Here is an 18,791-nt window from a genome sequence, read left to right on the forward strand (position 1 = left end):
TTGTTTTTTTTCCATATTTTTTAAAACGCATATATTTGCATCTTTATTTTATAAAAAAAATCAAAATACATCTTGCATCAATAATAAATAAAAAAAGCAAAAGAACTTGATGTTGCTAATATTTTTTATGTAAAAATAAATAAATAGTAACATAACTTCTTGCTACCGTGCTTCCACTAATTTACTACCACAATACCGATGTCGTCCAGCGCAAGTGGTTGATTATGTGTGACAAATCTATAACTTCTAATGACTATTCACTTTCTAATACATTGTAAAATTATATAATTATATAATATATAAAATATATAAATTAACATATATCTTCGGAGTCGGAGAATCCACGGGGACGGAGGATACTTTCCCAATCCCCGCCCCAAAGTGTTATCGGGGGAACTTTTCCCTCCATCCCCATCCCCACGGGGAAAAAAATCTCCAACTTCGGATCTCCGCACAGATATTCCCCACAGGGATCCCCATTAATAGATGCAATTGACATCCCTACATACAATCATTGCAACAAAAGGAAATGGTTAAATCAATTGATGAGCTTATTCAAGTTGTGGAAAATGCTTATGAGTCTTTTGATATCCAAAGTTCAAACAAGATTTTTCTCACACTTCAATCATGTATGGTTGAAATTATGAAGAAGAAAGGATCCAATAATTATAAAGTCCCTCATATGAAAAAAGATGCATTATTTACTCAAGGAAGATTACCCACTCAACTCAAATGTGATAGAGAATTAGTTCAAGAAACTTATGAATATTTATACAATATTAACTAGTTTGTTGTATCATTTTAAATTATGGAAATGAAAAGGTTGAATTACATGAGTTATTATAATTATTTGTTTTATTTTAATTTTTTAATTAAAAAATTGAAGAATGAGCAAGGAGTATACAATTTGCGTTAGAGAAAAGATGAGTAAGTTGAACTGAAGTAGAATTCACAGTACTACAACTATAAATAATTTAAAATAAAATTGAAATAAAAAAGAAAGAAAAAACTGCATAATAAGATAAAGAAAAGAAGAGGAAACATGAGTGGTATTTGAGAAATCATCACTTTCTTGAAAGACAAAACAAAGTGGACATGTGTAAGGTCTTTAATGTTAGTATTAAATGTTACTGAAATTTGTAAAAGGATATTTTTGGAATAAATAGATTAAGTAGAGTAGAATTTGTTGACTTTTGCTTATATTTAAGGCCAAAAAATTTCAAAGACTTTTGCTTATAAATAAGGTCGGAGGGAGTATTATATAGAGGTAAATTAGTAAATCATTTTCTTATCCTATCCTGCCAAGATAACAATTTCAACTAGTAAGGCAGAATATGATAAGTTTCAGGATTAACTTATCCTTGAAGGTGGAGAAAAATACAAAAAAAAAGGGGTTTGAATTGTGTTCTTTCAAGTTTTATTTTCCTTTCTATTAATCTTTTCTTTCTTCTAGTATCTCATTTTCTGGATATGCTTAGATCATTGTTGCAGAAACATGCTTGGGATAACACGACATAACCAATGAGATATACCTTCAATTTAACTTCTTAACTCCATTAGAACTTCTGACTTAGTCAAGGACAGTTCTAAAGATAATCAGTGTGAATGTTCTGAGTTAAATGAAAGATGCAGAAGATAAAGGACACATTCATTTTTATCCTGGTTCACCTTCTCAACAAGGCTACCTCCAGCCCACCCTCCTCAGGTGATTTTGCCTCTCTCAATCGAGGACTTAATCCACTATAACCAAACTGATTAGAACTGCACGATCAACTGTCGTGACTAACTTCCTGCACAAGCTACCCGCAAGTGACTAACCCTATATGATGATCTGTTCAGTGATCTCAGCAAGATATAACGTTCATCAACCTAGTAATTCCTGCACAAGCCAACTGCTCGTGACTAACCCTGCACAAGCCAACTGCTCGTGACTAACAACCTAGACAATAAACTGTTCAGTGATCTCCACGAGATATAACGTTTATTGACCTAGAACCCTCCAAGAGTCTAGCCAAATCTCAAGGACTTCTCAAGTATCCATATCAGAGGATACCGAAGGAACACCAATTCTATCAGAATTGTTCTTCTGGAGATTACAAGTATGCTTCTTAATCAAGCAGATGGTCTCATATTCTAAGTACATATGTTTATGACACACTGACTAGAAGTCACTTCTGGTGCCTAAACAATCTATCAGAAGTTTCCTAAGATATAACACAATACGAGCAACAACTCTATGTGTTTTACATATAATTACAAGAAATAAAAATATTCTTGCAATCTTCTTTTCTTCAACTTCTAGATGAGATCTTCATCTTCTTCTGAAAGCAAATTAAGAGCAGCAACTCTTGTATGAATTGCTTCTTGTTCATTGATCTTCATTTTCTTCTTCTTCAATACTGATTATTGAGCTTGTTACAGTTGATAACACATTAATGATCATAAGTAAACATGAAACACTGTCGAGCAACAACTCAATGTTTTCAGTTTCTTTGGTCATCCAACATGAGAAATATATGGACCGATCAAGTATTTGTGGATTTCTTATAACTTCATTGGAGCATACTGCAAATCATGCAGGGTTTTCTTTTTCACTCTTTTTGATTTTCTTTTCATAGGCTTATGATGTATATTTCAACATAATCGTTTCATCACACACTTTGTATGTGTTGCCTCTGTTGGAGCAGCTTAATTAATCTTATGCTTATTTGCTTGCTCACACTGTCTCACTCTCATATGTTTTTTTATCTTCTATAATAGTTTTGCTCTTTTTATAGAAGTCTGTTATTACCGTTGGAATATTACCGTTTGGACTATATTTGGACATAGCATTTAATGCTTGCCGTAGACTGAATGATGGCACTCCTATTTCCGAGGCGAATCTTATCTTTGGTAGCGTGTCTTCCTTGTTTTTCTTCTTTCTAGACAATTTCTCTTGGTAGCGTGTTTTCCTTTATAAAATATGTAAATGACAATAGATGTCATAATTTTGTTTTTTCATTGAGTACTGTGATTGCTTGCATGTGATTTAATTGGAGCAATTTATGTTGTTCTTCGAAGCTTTTGAATACAGAGTCAAAACCTCTTTTGTTATGAACGTTGATGTTGCTTGTACTTATGAGGAAGATTAATATTATTTGTAATGTCAAGCCTTTTTGTTTCTACGATGACTTATGATCTTCTGTCACCGATTGTTGAATTGTTACTTTATGTTCAGAACTTCTGATCATTTACTCATGTGATCTTCTTATTGTAACTGAGACTTCATGTATATGATATTTCTATTTAATTCCTTGAAGCTTGTCTGAATTTCTTTCTGATGCTGTCGTATAAGGCTTATAACATAATATTTGCACACTCAATGAAAGCATTAGTAGTAAAATTGTTACTCACAAAATATATGCTTGTTATCATCAAAACCAGATTCTGAACATAGATTCTCAATCTTGTTCTAACAATCCTATCTTATTGTGTCAGCAAACACTGGATTGAGATATGATATGATACAAATATCATATCCTGTCTCTTATCCTGCGCACCAAACGGACCCATAATCTTTTTTAATGAGCTCTCTTAATCTTTTTTACATATTATAAAAAAATGGTCGATATATCATTCAATATTTAGATTAGTAGTAAAATTATACTCGTTTATAACAATAGTATTTTTTTCTCGTATATAAAATATTTTAATTAACAATATATATTTTCTCATATATAAATATTATTTTTTCTTGACATTAGTTATAAAAATATTTAAATCAATAAAAAAGTTTTTCCTGTGTATAAAAATATTAGAATCAACAATTTATTTATTTCCCGTATATAAATATTATTTTTACTTTGAATGTATTTATAAAAATATTTGAATCAATAGTAAAGTTGTTCTTATTTATAACAATAACAATGTTTACAAAAATATTTTATTCAATAATACATTTGTTATCATATTTTTAATTGTACGTTATATTTATATAAATAATAATGATAGTCAAACATTTAATTTAAGATTTTATTAATAAAAGTTTTCAAAGATTATTTAAATATTATATTTAAAAACTGTAATTCAATTTAGGCATATACCATTCACTCTATAGTTAAAAAGAAATAGAAGCATTCTTAATATTATATTGCTAGTATGTAGAATGACAAAACCTGTTTCTTAAATAAATGCTCAACAATAGACTTTATAGCCCCTCTCTCATCCACAAGGATACTACAATAATTGAAAAATGAACAAATAAAATTCAACAATACTTATTACTTCTAGTCGTGTCAGCTCTCTAGTAGCTTGTGAATTAAAAATGCATACATTTATAAACGCACTGCCTTGCGAGACTTCTCTATAAATTATATCATTCTGTTCAATCAGTCCATTGGTGTTATGGAACTTAGCATCCACATCAATTCCACATGTACTTGGACACGAGACTGGACAAAAACTTAAGTCGGTTTGCAGAGATAACCTTGAAGTATGGACCCTTCAAATTTTTCTATGACAGATGGTTTGTGTGCATGTGACTTCCAGTGACTGTGATCTACAAAGTATAGCTACTACTTAAATTCTAAACAAATTTTATTTGAGGAACGTTTGGTGATGCCTAAACTGTGACATACAGTGTTGCAACAATGGCTTCAATGAGGTAAAGTCTTTCCCTGCGACCAGGTTAGTATGATTCGTTTCAATAAGGTGAAGGAACAAAAAATCATCAAAATGTGATAACGCATGTGGGAAGAGATTGGAAATACACCTATTTCTTGAAATAAATTACTAATCTCAGACACAAGCAGATTTTCACACCTACAAATAGAAGGAAAAAAAGGTTAAAAAATTTATATTTCACTTACTCTTTTAATCAAGAGATAATGCTTCACTAAATAACCTAGATCAGTTATCCATCCAAATGGTATCATGTCCAATTCAGACCAGGAATTTCCCTTTAAACAATTTTCTCCAATCATGTTTGTATTAGAACAATCTCTGATTCAGATTTCAGTGACCCGAGGTTAAGTAATATGGTCATTATATGGTAAAATAACAACTTAAAAATAAATATAAATGCAAAGTTTAGAGAGGGAGAAACAATCAACAAATATCAAGTACCGTATATAATGAAATTGGTAAGATCAGATTGAAAATCAAGCGGAAAATCGAAAAGCAATTGCAAAGTTGAATGGTTTAGGTTAAACAAAAAGAACCCAATATAGAAAAAATCAAGAATTAAAACAAACACAGTAAGAAGAAGATTGTCGAAGAACTAACCTTGAGACACACCAATATTCATTCCTTCCCATTACTGCAACACTAACATGAGATTGATAAAGAGAAGAAACTTTGTAAATCTTCAATTGCAAAGTTGAATGCTTTAGGTTAAACAAAAAAACTCATAGAAAAAAATTCAAGGATTGAAACAAACACAGTGAGAAGATTGTCGAAGAGATAACCTTGAGACACGCCAATATTCATTCTTCCTTCCCATTCCCGTAACACCAACATGAGATTGATAAAGAGTAGAAACCCTGTAAATCTTTGATTCGTAGATTTCTGAAACCAGTTTTATACAATAACAGTTAGTTTTAACAGGGCAATGCGTATTATTTTGTGAAGCGGAACACTAAAAATGAAAACCAAATATAATAGGAACTATCAGAGAATAAAAAGCAATGAAGAACTAATAAAAATATGCATTGATAGACAAAAGCAGTGATTTACAAAAGCATTATGCTCTAACCGAAAAAGAAGTTGTGATTTGTCAAGAAAAATACCAGATCTGCGAAAACATGAAGGAGCTGCAGAGCATTGTAAAACCATTTATGACTGATGGACGGAAAAATATGAAAAAACAAGTTGTAAAGGAAACAAAAACGTTTTCAATATTGCTTCTCCCAACCACTTTGTGATGTTTTTGTTTTTAAACGATAAACCAAAATATGCAGTATAGCCAACATTAATTTTTTTAAGAAAACCCTAAAAATAAAAACTTCGATCCCAAATTAAAAGTGAAATTCCGTAAAAACTCAAACTAACCTCTTTATCAACCAGAAGTAGGGCTGACAATGAACCAAATCAACTCGAAAATAAATCGGAATTCAGTTCGACAATTAAATCGTTGAACTAGGTTCATGAACCAAATGAGTTGAATATGAGCTAAAAACGAAGTTCGTTAGCTAAATTAACCGAGCTTGAACTATACTTAGTTCGACTCGTTAGGTTCATGAGTCAACTCGATTATATATGAGATGAATTATATTGTCTTTAAGAGTAAGTTTAAATATTTACTCAAAATCTTAATCCTATTATTTTTTTAATCTAACCGTTTTAATTGATCATTTATATTCTCTAGAGAGCAAATTATTTCTAAAAAAATTATACAAATAGAATCAACATCGTATAAATTTCAATGTTATAAATTTTATTTTATTTTTATATTTATTATTTTAAAAAATATTAATTTAAAATGTCAAATATATATAGACTTTAAAAAATTACTTTTAAGTCTGGAAAATAAGCGAGTTAAACCTAACAAGATAAACCTAACGAGTTGAACCGAGATGTTCTTGAACTTCTAACAAGTTGAGTTTAAGTTGGAAAAAAAGTCCGTGATGAGCTCGAACTCGAACTCAAACTCGGCCAATTTTTAACGAGTCGAGTTTGAGCTGGAAAAAAAGTTCGTGATAAACTCGAACTCGGCCAATTCTTAACGAGTCAAATTGAGCTAAGGCGAGTTCGACTCGAATCGATTCATTTTCAGCCCTAACCAGAAGCATTTTAAAGTGCTATTTAGTCTTTGATACAACTGACCATTTGTGATGAATTCTGACCGCAACCCTCCAAATTTGCCATGTTGAAGTGTAAAGCAGAGCAAATTTGAGATGGAATCGTTTTCGGGTTGGAGGATAAAAATAGTTCTTGAGAGAAGTGGTTTAATTGTATACAAGTTGAAAGAGATGAAAGACAAAAGTTATTTACATCAAAACAATTGAAATGACAATATAGGGTTTTAGGTTGGGAGCAGATCATTGTTGCAGGGGAGCAGGCCTTTGGAAACAACAAAATAGAGTTTCTGATGGTTGACAGAGAAAAAGTTGAATTGGAAAATATATGGTTTTGAATGATAGAGAAGGGCTAGTTGATAGGAAACTTTCATTAAAAAGGCAATATACATCTAACTGAAAAATTAGTCACGTGGCTTATTTGATTTCCAACCAAATGATCATTTGGTTGGAAAACCAGAAAAAGACAATATTTAACCCCAATTTAATGACGTGACAAAAACAAATCAAAGAGTATTTTATTTATATCCAGAATATCAAATTTTCTTAGATTATAGATTATACAAATTAAACTATTTGGGACTATATCTTGTTCATACTTCAGAGTTCAGACCACTGCCTCTGCCATTGAAATGTTAGAAGACTTCGTTAGCTGCTAAAGCAGCACTAATCGAGCGAGCACCATGATGAACAACATATTCCTAAAAACCCAACTTCATCTTCTTCCATTTCCATCAAAATTCCTCTTCTCTCACTCACTCAACAAACCTTCTCTTCTTCCCATCAAAACGTTCTCCATCCAACGCTTCTCCACCGCCACCGCCGCCGCCACAACTTCAGTCTCTTACGGACCTTCCCTCCATAAAGGCACCAACCCGTCCCAATCCCAATCCCCTCATCTCCAAAACGACGCCGTCCTTCTCGAAGAAACCTTCACCAGAGTCTTCGACCTCGCCGCCCTCCGCGTCCCTTCCGCCGAATGCTCCGCCCTCGAAAACCGCCTCCGAGGCCACCTCCTCAACTGGCCTCGCGTTCGTAACATCGCTCGTGTTCCCGGCGACGAAATTGACCCTAACATCGCTCCCCTGTTAGAAGAGGGAAAATCCGCGGTCTCGTTGCAAGCGGAGGAAGACGACGGCGTTTTGAGCCCTGTGTTGTACCGTGATAAGCTTGCGAAAACGTTTAGCACTCGTGGATATGTGAAGTTTCGGAACCTGGCGAAGATTTCGAGGCCGAGTAGGAATAGGAAGAAGAAGGATGGGGAGGTGGGGAAATTGGTTGAAGGTGAAGGGAATAAGCGTGTTGGGAGGAATGCTTTTGCTGCGGTTGAGGTTGTTGAAGAAGGAGGAGATGTTGATGAGGGTTTGAGGAACTTGATTGGTGAAGAGTTTGGGAGTAGCAAGTGGAGGGGTTCCACGAGGCTGTTGCTTCTTGATGAAAGCTATGTGGATCGTGGTATGGAGGAGTTGCCTGAGGCGATAAAGGTGCCTTTTCTGTGAGTTTTCAGTTCCAAGCGTATTGTATACATAATTTTTCTGTCTGCTGTAGTATTTTAGCTTCATTGTTAGTATGTTTCAACTTCTCATTTACATTGCTTAGGGTTTTTCTTGCTTTTTGCTTGTCTTTAATGCGACGAAAAACAAACTATAATCGTTGTCTTTGAGCCGGTCACACCAAATCTTAGGAGGTTGTTTTAGGCCATATAGTGTTTTATTTAGCTTGCTAACTAGGTTTTTATTTGTAGTTTGAAATCTTGTTGGTTGGGTTATGTAAATTTCATCGTCTAGTTATATATTGAGAAATTTTTTGTTGATATCAGTTTGTTTGAGTGGTCAGTGACATAAGCCACAATCAGCTTTGTTCTGACATACACGTTTGATTGCAAATGAAAATGTTTTATTATAACCTGATACAGGTTGTTGATGAAAGTCATGAAAACCATTTGCCATTTGAGAAACTTTATATTTTTTGATAGAGCCATTCAAATTTTCTTTTATTCTGAAAACCCATTTACACCAAGTGGCTTATCTGTTAGAATGTAGAGAAACCAACGTCCAAGTGCCTATGCTGTTATAGGTTCTACTTGAGCGAGGATTAGGGTGGGATTGAGTTTAGGGCAGTTAATTTTAGACTTAGAATGTGTTTGTGTTAGATGTATATTTGTTGGGTGATCTGCATGATTTTAGGGTTCAATAGAATACAGTTGTGGAAGTTTGAATACTTTGTGCTGGACTTGCTGAGTTATAGTATAATTTTGACAGAGGAGTAATCACTGGAATCGTAGATAAAGTGAGACTAAACGATTAAGTGATGGCAGTATAATTTTGAGTAGGAAACATAGAGTCATAAGAAAACCTGGCCTCATTGAAGATTTCATCTTTGGAGATGAAGTTTTTCCATTTTTTGCTAGACATTTATAGCCTCTGTCTTGTTTAGTACCCTAGAGAAATACATTATTGTGACCTGAAATTCAATTTGTGAGGATTGTATGGCCTACATGATGGATAGCACGCGCATTCAAAAAGTTTAAGAAATGCGTAATCTGGAAGTGTTGATAGACCTTGGTGCACAGTACTTGAAATTGCTGAGAGGCTGTAGGGTATCTGTTTATATGATAAACAGCAATAAGATTGATTCCCGAACTTGTATGCGAGGGAGATAGTGACCAGCCAGGCGAGTTCCAATTCCACCTCTTGTCTGTGTTATTCTTTCAATAATACTGTTATGGTGGTATGTGGCCAAATTTGAGGAACACTTGCCAATGGGCAGAATTGCTGCCGGTCACCACATCCTCTGCTGCTGCAATTGCGACCACCGCATCGGGACCCCAACCTGATTTCTGTGTATGTAACTAATACTGAATGATGGTATTTCGGTTGCCATGTTTTGCTTTTGGTTCTCTTGATTCTCGTGCAAGGTATTCAATTTGCAGCAGCTCAAACTTGTTGCTTATAAAAGTGACTAGTGCATCATATTTAGGTGGTAGTCCTTGCAAGATCACATTAATTTGTTCTTGGGATGGTATTGGATCACCAGTTGCAAACAAAGAATCTTTGATACCTTTGATTTTAGGGAGAAATTGTGAGATTGACTGATTAGTTTGTTTGCTCTGCTGCACTGCCTTTGCATGCATTTGGTTATGAAAGTATGTATGAATGTTGTCCTATAGCTCTAGGTGAGTATTGGGCTTGTAATTAAAGAATGTACTGAGAAAGCAGAAGTTGATCTTGCTATTCCCAAGATGATTAAACTGCACTTACTTGGCCTGTGCGTGCCTTTCTTGTGAGGAACTTGAGAGCGATTTGAGGGTTGACAAGGAAATGCTGAACCTTGCACCACTTCATCACTTGCCAATTTGTTCTTTCCTCATTAGTAAATGTCATCCAACTCCTTAGAAACTGTATGCCAGAAGGTGATCTTATGGGTGCACTGCTCCACTAGAATTCTGCACATGTTGCAACGGGTAGTGCGCAGAAATGATGGGCTCACTAGAAACCCCTCAAAGACTGGCTTATGATTAGGAATGATAGTGTATTTTTACATTGAACAGTTGACAATTTAACCTTAGTTTCAAATTTTATTACATACTAGATATCTGATGTTGGATATCTCCTTGTTATTATATGTTCTACTCTAAGTTTCAAATGGGAATAATTACATTGTTCCCCTGCTTCTCTTTTTTCTAATCATGAAATTTTGTTCTATTTGTTTGTTTGGCACCTAAAATTTCATCTGTTCACTTGTAACACTGTTCATATTTTCATCATGTCTAGGCTGTCTTGAAGGAGTATGCAGAAAAAAGCACCACTTTGACTTTTGAGCTAGTTCGATGCAAGTTGACACTGTTTTATGATTACTGGCAGATGAATGAGGTATATTATACCGAAGGACGCACTTGTTTACACATAATTTGTGTTAGGTTGTATATATAATAGTATAAATGTCTCTACTATTCTACATTTTTCAAATGTAAAATTACTCTCTCTTTATATATCAGTATTTATGTTAGGTTGAATACAATCAATCACACACAAATACACACATGTTTCTCTATCATGATGAAAAATAATTTTGATTATCTTGACTTACTTATCGAACATGTACTTCTAGTAAAGGAATATGGTATTTTTGTGTTTCATTCCTAATTTAAATTTTTTAGGCCAAGTCCAAGTTTTTTTCAACTTCTGAAGATTGGATTTTATATCATAACCATCTGATGGTTTATATGTACTAATTTTCAAATCTAAACTTGTATTTATATATGACTCCTTAAAACATGCTTGATTTTTTCTTTCCTTGACGTTTGTTATTGGACTTCAAGTTGTATGGAAAATAAAAGATTATCAGTCGTATATGATTTTTGCAGATTTTGGAGGCCTTGCTGCCTGAGGGTATGATTGTTCCTACAGGTTTTGAAACTGTTGGTCATATTGCGCACCTGAATTTGAGAGAGGAACATTTACCATACAAGAAACTTATAGCAAAGGTTCTACTTTTAGAAATATTGTTGGTTACCATGTTAAGTGCGCGATATTAAGTATTAACATTATATTTCAAATTCTTATGTGTTAATAATATATGAAATGCTACCATCATATTCAGGTTGTGCTGGATAAAAATAAACCAAAGATACAAACAGTTGTGAACAAGATTGACTCCATTAATAATGAGTACAGGACCATGCAACTCGAAGTTTTAGCAGGAAACCACTCTCTTGTGACTACATTGGCTGAGAACGGACTTCGCTTCAATGTTGACTTAGCAACAGTGTATGCTCTTTTTCCATAACCGACTAATATAAAACAGTGTATGCTCTTTTGCCTTAGGCTTACCTATATCTCTATATCCTTTCATGAAGTTTGTTTAATGTTGTCTAGGTTATATCTTAATTGGGTTTTCTGATTTGTGTTTGTGCGCAACTCTTTTGTAGCATGTAGCAGCTATTATACCTTCCTATACATAACATTTTTGGGTTTTTAACCCATGGGCCATCTTTTGTAAGTTGGGTTACGCGACACACCTCATTTTTTAATTTCACTTGCTATATCAGTCAAGGCCACTGCTGTTGCCTTACAAATTGCACAGCTGCCCGCCAAAAAAAACATGTAGCACCATACAAGGTGTATACCAGGTGACGGATTAAGGATATTAGTCTAGGGGTCAGATCTGTTGTAGATTTTGTATAGGTTGAATTCATAAATCATGACCTATTCACGTGACATCAACCCCGATTGCTGTGCCAAGGCTCCTTTTTTGTTCATCCCTAGGGCTCCTATAACATAAATATGATAGCTTTTCCTTCATTTAGACTCATCTCTTTCTTTCTCCACTCGTTTACACTAGTAGCTTAGTGGTCAGTTAATACGGTAATGTGTATTGATACTCATGTATGATATAAAAAAAAAAAATCCAGCTAACCAGTAATTTTTCTTTCTACGGTTTAGTTCATTTGTGTCATTGTGTGTAGATTTGGTATTTGCCTCAAAAGTCACACTGTATCTTACTGCTCTTGTCGTCTCCATCTCTCTGCCAGTGTTGTCAAATTGCTGCTATGGCCGTTCATTGCCAGCTGCCATACAGTGTTAGGCATACTATATCTTCCGTGTTTCCGCCATCGGCCGCTACACCATATTTATATGGTGGAAATTTGGCTGGCCACCATAATTGTTGCATACCCGTGTCACCGCAGCTTATAGAAAAGAAAGAAAATGGATTCAAATACACAAATACTGAAATAGTGATGTGTTATTTCTGTAAATGAAAGATAACTGTAAAAGGATGAATATCCTAATGCCCATAGAGCCAAGCTCCTACAGAGAACAATATTATCTGTCCATAACTACACAAAATGATTTCCCCAAAGATACCTCTTCTCTACCTTTCAACCCCCATGTAACAAACTCAACCCTTTCTCTTTTATCTCTCCTATAACTAACTGTCCTTTCTCTAATTTTCCTCTCTGGATGACTTCCAAATAGGCATAGGAAAAACGGGCCTACTCATACATATCCGGTACCTAACAATAATCCACCATTTTTTCATTGATAACACGGCTATTTTCCTGACATCATTAAGAGCCCTGACAGCTTAGTGCTCTGTTATAGCATATGTGTTTTGCTTTCGTGGGTGGTAAGATAGTTTTTCCCCTTCAAAATATAATTAATCAAATCATGAGTTGTTTCAGCTGAGAATTTAGATGAGTAATGAGCTCCATGGTTACATGTATCTGTTGAAAATGGTGCACTCAGAGCTTCCGGAATCTGGATGAGATCTCCGACAATTCTTTCTATCCCTCTTTCATTTGTATATAATTTTTCAGCTCTAAAACAAACATGAGAAGACCCTGCCATGTTGTATAGGTTTGTCACATCGATTTGACCTTTTTGTAAGGGAAGGCTGCAAGAAGAAAAAGAATATACAAGAAATATTTTGGAAGTTTGAATACTTAGAAGACATCCTTCAATTGAAAGTATTTTTCATATTTATTAATGTATGATTACTAGACAAGACATTTTTGATTGATGGAGTATATTTCAGTTGAACCTGGATAGGTGGTTTTAACCTTTTGAACTCTATTGTTTCATCTGAATAAATGTGGTTACATCTTTCAAGCTCATATTGATTATTGCGTATGTTCTCATGACACATTGATCTGTAATCTAAAATCTGGAATAAATACAAGTTTGAATTTGTTTTTGAAACATCAAAGTATACTCTAAAAAGAGGAAATTTTTTTTGAACCAATAAAATTTGATTAATTCAAAAAAGACTATTAATTACACGGCGATCGCAAACGATCCAGCCCCAAAGCTCAAAAGAAATTACAAGTGAGAAAAGGGTCAATTATCACTTTTGTTTCTTTCCTTTCTATGCAGATACTGGAACTCTAGGCTGGGCACTGAAAGACAAAGACTTCTGAGTGGTTTTACACGAGATGATGTTGTCTGTATGTCACTTGCTAGTTGCTACTGCCACCTTTTCAGATTATAATACTATCCTACTTGTGTTATATATTCACTTTCCATTGTCTTCTAATTATATCTCTTAAAATGCTGATTATGGGATTTGACTAGATTGAGCAACCTGATGACATGGTAATAAATATTTGGTTTTGTTTGCTGTTGGGGTGTGAATATAGAAAAGATAATTGGTCTAGCAGTTGAACCCCTCCTCTCCTGAAAAAAAGATAGATTTGTTTAGTGGGGCCTAAACAGGCTTCTGCCTGTGGGCTTGGTATAGATAGATATACATAATCATGCATCGTTACTGTAAGCAAGTTTTAAGAAATTTTGTGTTGCGCTCTTATCTGCTTCTTGGAGTCGTTCATAAGAGATTAGTTTTGTTTGTATGATGTGTGCTGGAAGTCTGGAATTTGTTATTTCCTTCAAGCATGATTACTTTTTAACTTTTATCTAATACAGACACTGATTCAATTTAAAGAAAACTTTGAAATCTAAGAAACAGATTGTATATTCTAGAAAGTTTTAGTTAATATGACTGCACTTAAAATGGAAACATAAATGTATTTAAACTATCATTGTTGTATTAAACATTTGAGCTTCTAATTTTATTTATCAATGTGCATATATTGTAGAGAAACTTCTTGAGATTTGTAGATGTTGGGATATGCAGGGTTGACCAGGTGGTTGCTTATACTATTTTTCTTGATTTATGTATAGTGAATGCCAAGTCTGCGCCAGCATCTTTTAGAAGTCATATAACTAAAGATTTGAATAACAAACACTCTTACACCCTCCTATAAAGAATTGAAAAATTGTAATAATTAAATAAAAGTTATTTTGATGCAGGAAGCTAAACAAAAAACGTAAGCAAGAATTAACGAACCTCCATTAACCCCAGTAGAAAAAATGTCATTATTTCTATTTCTCGATATGTTTTGTCATAATAATTTATATTTGTATCTGTGGTTACTGAATTTTTAAAGAATGTTCTTCTGTTTATTTATTATGAAAAATATCCATGACTTGCTTGAATATGTAACATGAACATCATTTAATGTCCAATTGACAGGTGATGTTTTCTCTGGAGTTGGCCCCCTTGCCATCTCTGCAGCTAAGATAGTTAAGCGTGTTTTTGCTAATGACTTGAACCCATATGCAGTCGAGTACCTGGAAAGAAATAGTGTTCTAAACAAACTCGAGAAGAAGGTTAAGGTATGATTTCTGTTGAGCGAGTATCTTCTCAAAGTTGTTTTTATCATCTTTTACTCGAAAATGAAACAATCACAAAGAAAATGTCTTTTCCCATTCTTAATAGAATGTGGGTGATCAAATGATTAAAAGAATTTGCTATGCTTGTTTTAATGTCTTTTTCAGTTTTCACACATTGATGAAGAAACAAGGAAGAAGTTGCATTTGAATGATCATGTGAAAGCATTAATTTTCTTGATGGAGTTTTCTACCAACTAACATTGTTTATTCTTTTAGGTCTTTAACATGGATGGAAGAAGGTTTATTAAAGCTATGTTTGCCAGTGATAAAGCTTCCTCCATCACACAAGTGGTTATGAACTTGCCGAATGAAGCTGCAGAATTTCTAGGTAGCCTATCCCAACGGGACCACTCTTTTTCTACACTATTTTATATGCCAATCCAACACATCTTTTCAGCATAATATAATTTTTGGATTTAATGTATGGTGCATTCCAAATTGCTTCTCCTATAGATGCATTTCGGGGAATATACAAAGATAGACCCAAGGATGGGAAATTTACTTATCCAATGATCCATGTTTATGGATTCTCCAAAGCAGAGGATCCAGAATTTGATTTTCATGAGGTTGGTCGCCGATTCTGTGTTGTCTTGGTTTAGACTATTCTCAAATCACTCAAAAGTTAACTGCAAGGTTGTTTCTTTTGTTAACATTGAATTAAAGATAGCTTCTAACAATCTCCATGTGATGCAGAGAATAAGAATTGCATTGCTTGAAGTGGCAGTCAATGTCGAGATGCGACGGGTACGAGCGGTTGCACCTGAAAAATGGATGCTGTGTGCATCGTTTACTCTCCCTAAAAGCGTAGCATTTGCTAATACTGCAGTGGACACGTAACCATTTTTTATAGCCATTGCATGCAGTAAATTTTGTTTCACTGCATTAGTTATTTAGTTTGATATGTATATATACACGGAACATCAAGTAATTTTGCAGCTCCTTTTCATTTTCATTTTTCACCAATGAAATAGTATAGGAAATCAATCTTTTATTTAGCCTTGCAGGGAATGGTCTCGTTCTCGCCACTATTCAGAAAGGGCTACACAGTTTAAATAATATAGTGTCAATTTTTTTAATATAAATTTTCGATTTTTTCATCGAAGAATTATTATTTTTTAGTTAAATGAAAAATTATAATGTATTTAAATTGGGGGCATTGGGCTATAATGTACAATTATTTTTAGTAGTATTGAATTGAATGAAGGTTCTGTCATCTAATGAAGTAACAGTACGTGTGCGGTGTGTCTTAATAGCTCAAGAGCTATGAAGATATAAAACAAAATCTTAACAACCAATCCCAGCAAAAGTAATATCCAACTGAATTTGTAAATTGATACATCTCAATCTAAATGGAATTTTGAAGTGTCATAGCATTGATGAGAAGATCCATTTAATGTGACTTATTGTAGATTGTAGAAAGAAACCATTGAATTTGCATCAGAAAGTTGTGAGTACAGCTGACGCTGAACTTGTTAGGTTCTATTCAATACTCATACACTGCCAACTGTGCCCATTGCATCTCTCAAATGGAGAAGGATGGTGTTAACTTTTATTTTAGTATTATTAGTTTTTCTTTTACAACTTTTAGGGTAGCTTCTTTCCCTTTTTAATTTTTTTATAATATTATATATTTTTGTTAAAAGAACTTATTAAGAATTTATCAAAAAACCTCAAATAAAATTAATTTAAATAATTTTATAAAATATTATTTTATTATTACTTTTAATATAAAAATTCACTTAGTTTTAGATTATTTTGAATATTTTTTATAAACACTAAAATGATTTTTTTTATTAAAAAAACAACAAAAACTAAAATTAATAAAGTACAATATGCTAAAAAAAAGTATACAAGATGAGATGAAATAAATAGTATACTTTATAAGCCAAAGTTTTGGTAAGTAACTAATTTGATAAGGCTGTTCCCTAAGACTAGAAGACAAGAAAAACTTATAGAAAAAACCCTTATTAATTTGGTAAGTAATTAATTTGATAAGGCTCGTTCTCTAAGACGAGAAGACAAGAAAAACTTATAGAAAGAACCTTTATTAACGTTTAGTCCCGATGAATATGACCAAACATGTGTATATATAGGTATTTACAATTAACATGTGTTCTGGTAGATCAACAATTTATAACATTGACTCAATTCACGTAGATCCAATTTTTTTAGAAGTGTTCATTGCGCTATCACATATATGAACCTCCGTCATACAACACTGCATAAGAGTATGCGTCCCTTTTACTCTTAAGTCAAAAGATCTTATCCAATTGTCACATGCATATCCTCTAAGCGATTTAGAGACATTGTTACTACAATCTCTCATATATAAGCATGATCCTAAATCACACCTAAGTGCGATTCAATTCATACTTGTAAAGTTTCACTTCAATTTCTTATTGACTTGAGTTTATGAGTGCTAATCTTCTCTACAAATATCCATCCCACTTTGTTCACTAGAGAACCCAATCGCATTGAATTGATGCTCAAGTCAATATGGTGGGCACCAAAGCTAAATTGACACTCTATGACATTCTCAACAACAACGAGATTGGCTAGATTGTCACTTTCGAAACTAAATACCACCCGATCTGATTCATGTTAATATGGTGGGATAAAGCTTTATATCATTAAAAACAAGGTCGACCACTACGCTGTAGCGACAGAAACAACATCACTAAGTTCTAAAAGGTAGTTTATGAAGGGATTCATGTTCAAATTCAGATAAAATCTAAGAAATAAAAAGGAATAAAAGGGAAATATCTTAGAGTTAATGCAATTTTGACAATAAAGATCAAGTGGAGAAATGTTGAATTGAATAATCATTCTGAATCTATAAGCCTTCACCAAGTAAGATAAATTAAGCAAGATTTTCTTTGAAGAAGACAAAACAAGCAAGAGTTTCTCCGAAGAAGGTATTAATCAAGCAAAGATTTCATATTTATATGTGGACTATTATATATTTTCCTATCCACTTCTCCCTTACATGCCTCATGCTTGAGGGCATATGGACCATCATATTATAATCTAAGCTCAGTAGGTGTCATTCGTTGCAACCCATCAAGTTCCATCTTGTAAATAGGACGAAGACGTCTAAAAGGATAACAGACGAGGTCAAACTTGCCCATGATGTGGAAGCAAGCTCTATACGTTGTCTTACATGTCTAGGGATTACTCACCAAACACATTCCGACCACTAGTGGAACTATGGAGCGAGTCATCCACCACACTCTAGTACAATTTAAGTTAAACTCTATGTGGTCGAGTTTAAAGGAAAAAAGACGACATCCCTCAAGGGAGGACTGGGGCTTTAAATACCCGTCCAATGAACTAGGTGAAATGTGACTTATTCACATATCAGAAACCTAAAGACCATTGCTTGATTAAACGCAGGTGGGATCACCTTTACTGTACTCATCATAAGTACAATATGCAAAGCAATAACCAACTTCAACGACCATAATCCACTAAAATACCAAAGGAGCAACCAAGCAACTCTTATAACGTCTCGATGTAGTAAATGCATTCGAGTGGATGTAGGTGCGTCATCTTACTTCCTACGCGTATAAGACATGTGCGTAAGAATGTTTCTTTAGCACGATGCATATTTAATGCACATGTTTCTCATGCTAACTACTCCCACTCAAAAAGGAGCCTCCGCTCCACGAACATGAATCACTACAACTCAAACTTTTATAACAACCTTAAATGCTCTAATGACAACCATCCTGCTCTATGTCTGACAACAAGGACTTAAGAGAAAACTATTTTGGGCTAGCCAATGACC

General features: G+C 33.9%; 1 protein-coding gene across 1 annotated transcript; it reads left to right on the forward strand.

The window, feature by feature from the left end:
• The first annotated feature begins 7,316 nt into the window (after window positions 1-7,316).
• Window positions 7,317-15,995, forward strand: LOC131653675 (tRNA (guanine(37)-N1)-methyltransferase 1). The gene is made up of 9 exons (XM_058923931.1): window positions 7,317-8,257; window positions 10,547-10,645; window positions 11,140-11,259; window positions 11,376-11,542; window positions 13,649-13,719; window positions 14,805-14,947; window positions 15,221-15,332; window positions 15,458-15,570; window positions 15,698-15,995. The coding sequence occupies exons 1-9, from the start codon at window positions 7,457-7,459 to the stop codon at window positions 15,839-15,841; spliced, it is 1,770 nt and encodes a 589-aa protein (XP_058779914.1). The 5' UTR covers window positions 7,317-7,456; the 3' UTR covers window positions 15,842-15,995.
• The last annotated feature ends 2,796 nt before the right edge of the window (window positions 15,996-18,791 follow it).

This window comes from Vicia villosa, linkage group LG2, assembly GCF_029867415.1.
Source record: "Vicia villosa cultivar HV-30 ecotype Madison, WI linkage group LG2, Vvil1.0, whole genome shotgun sequence".
Classification (NCBI taxonomy): Eukaryota; Viridiplantae; Streptophyta; class Magnoliopsida; order Fabales; family Fabaceae; genus Vicia; species Vicia villosa.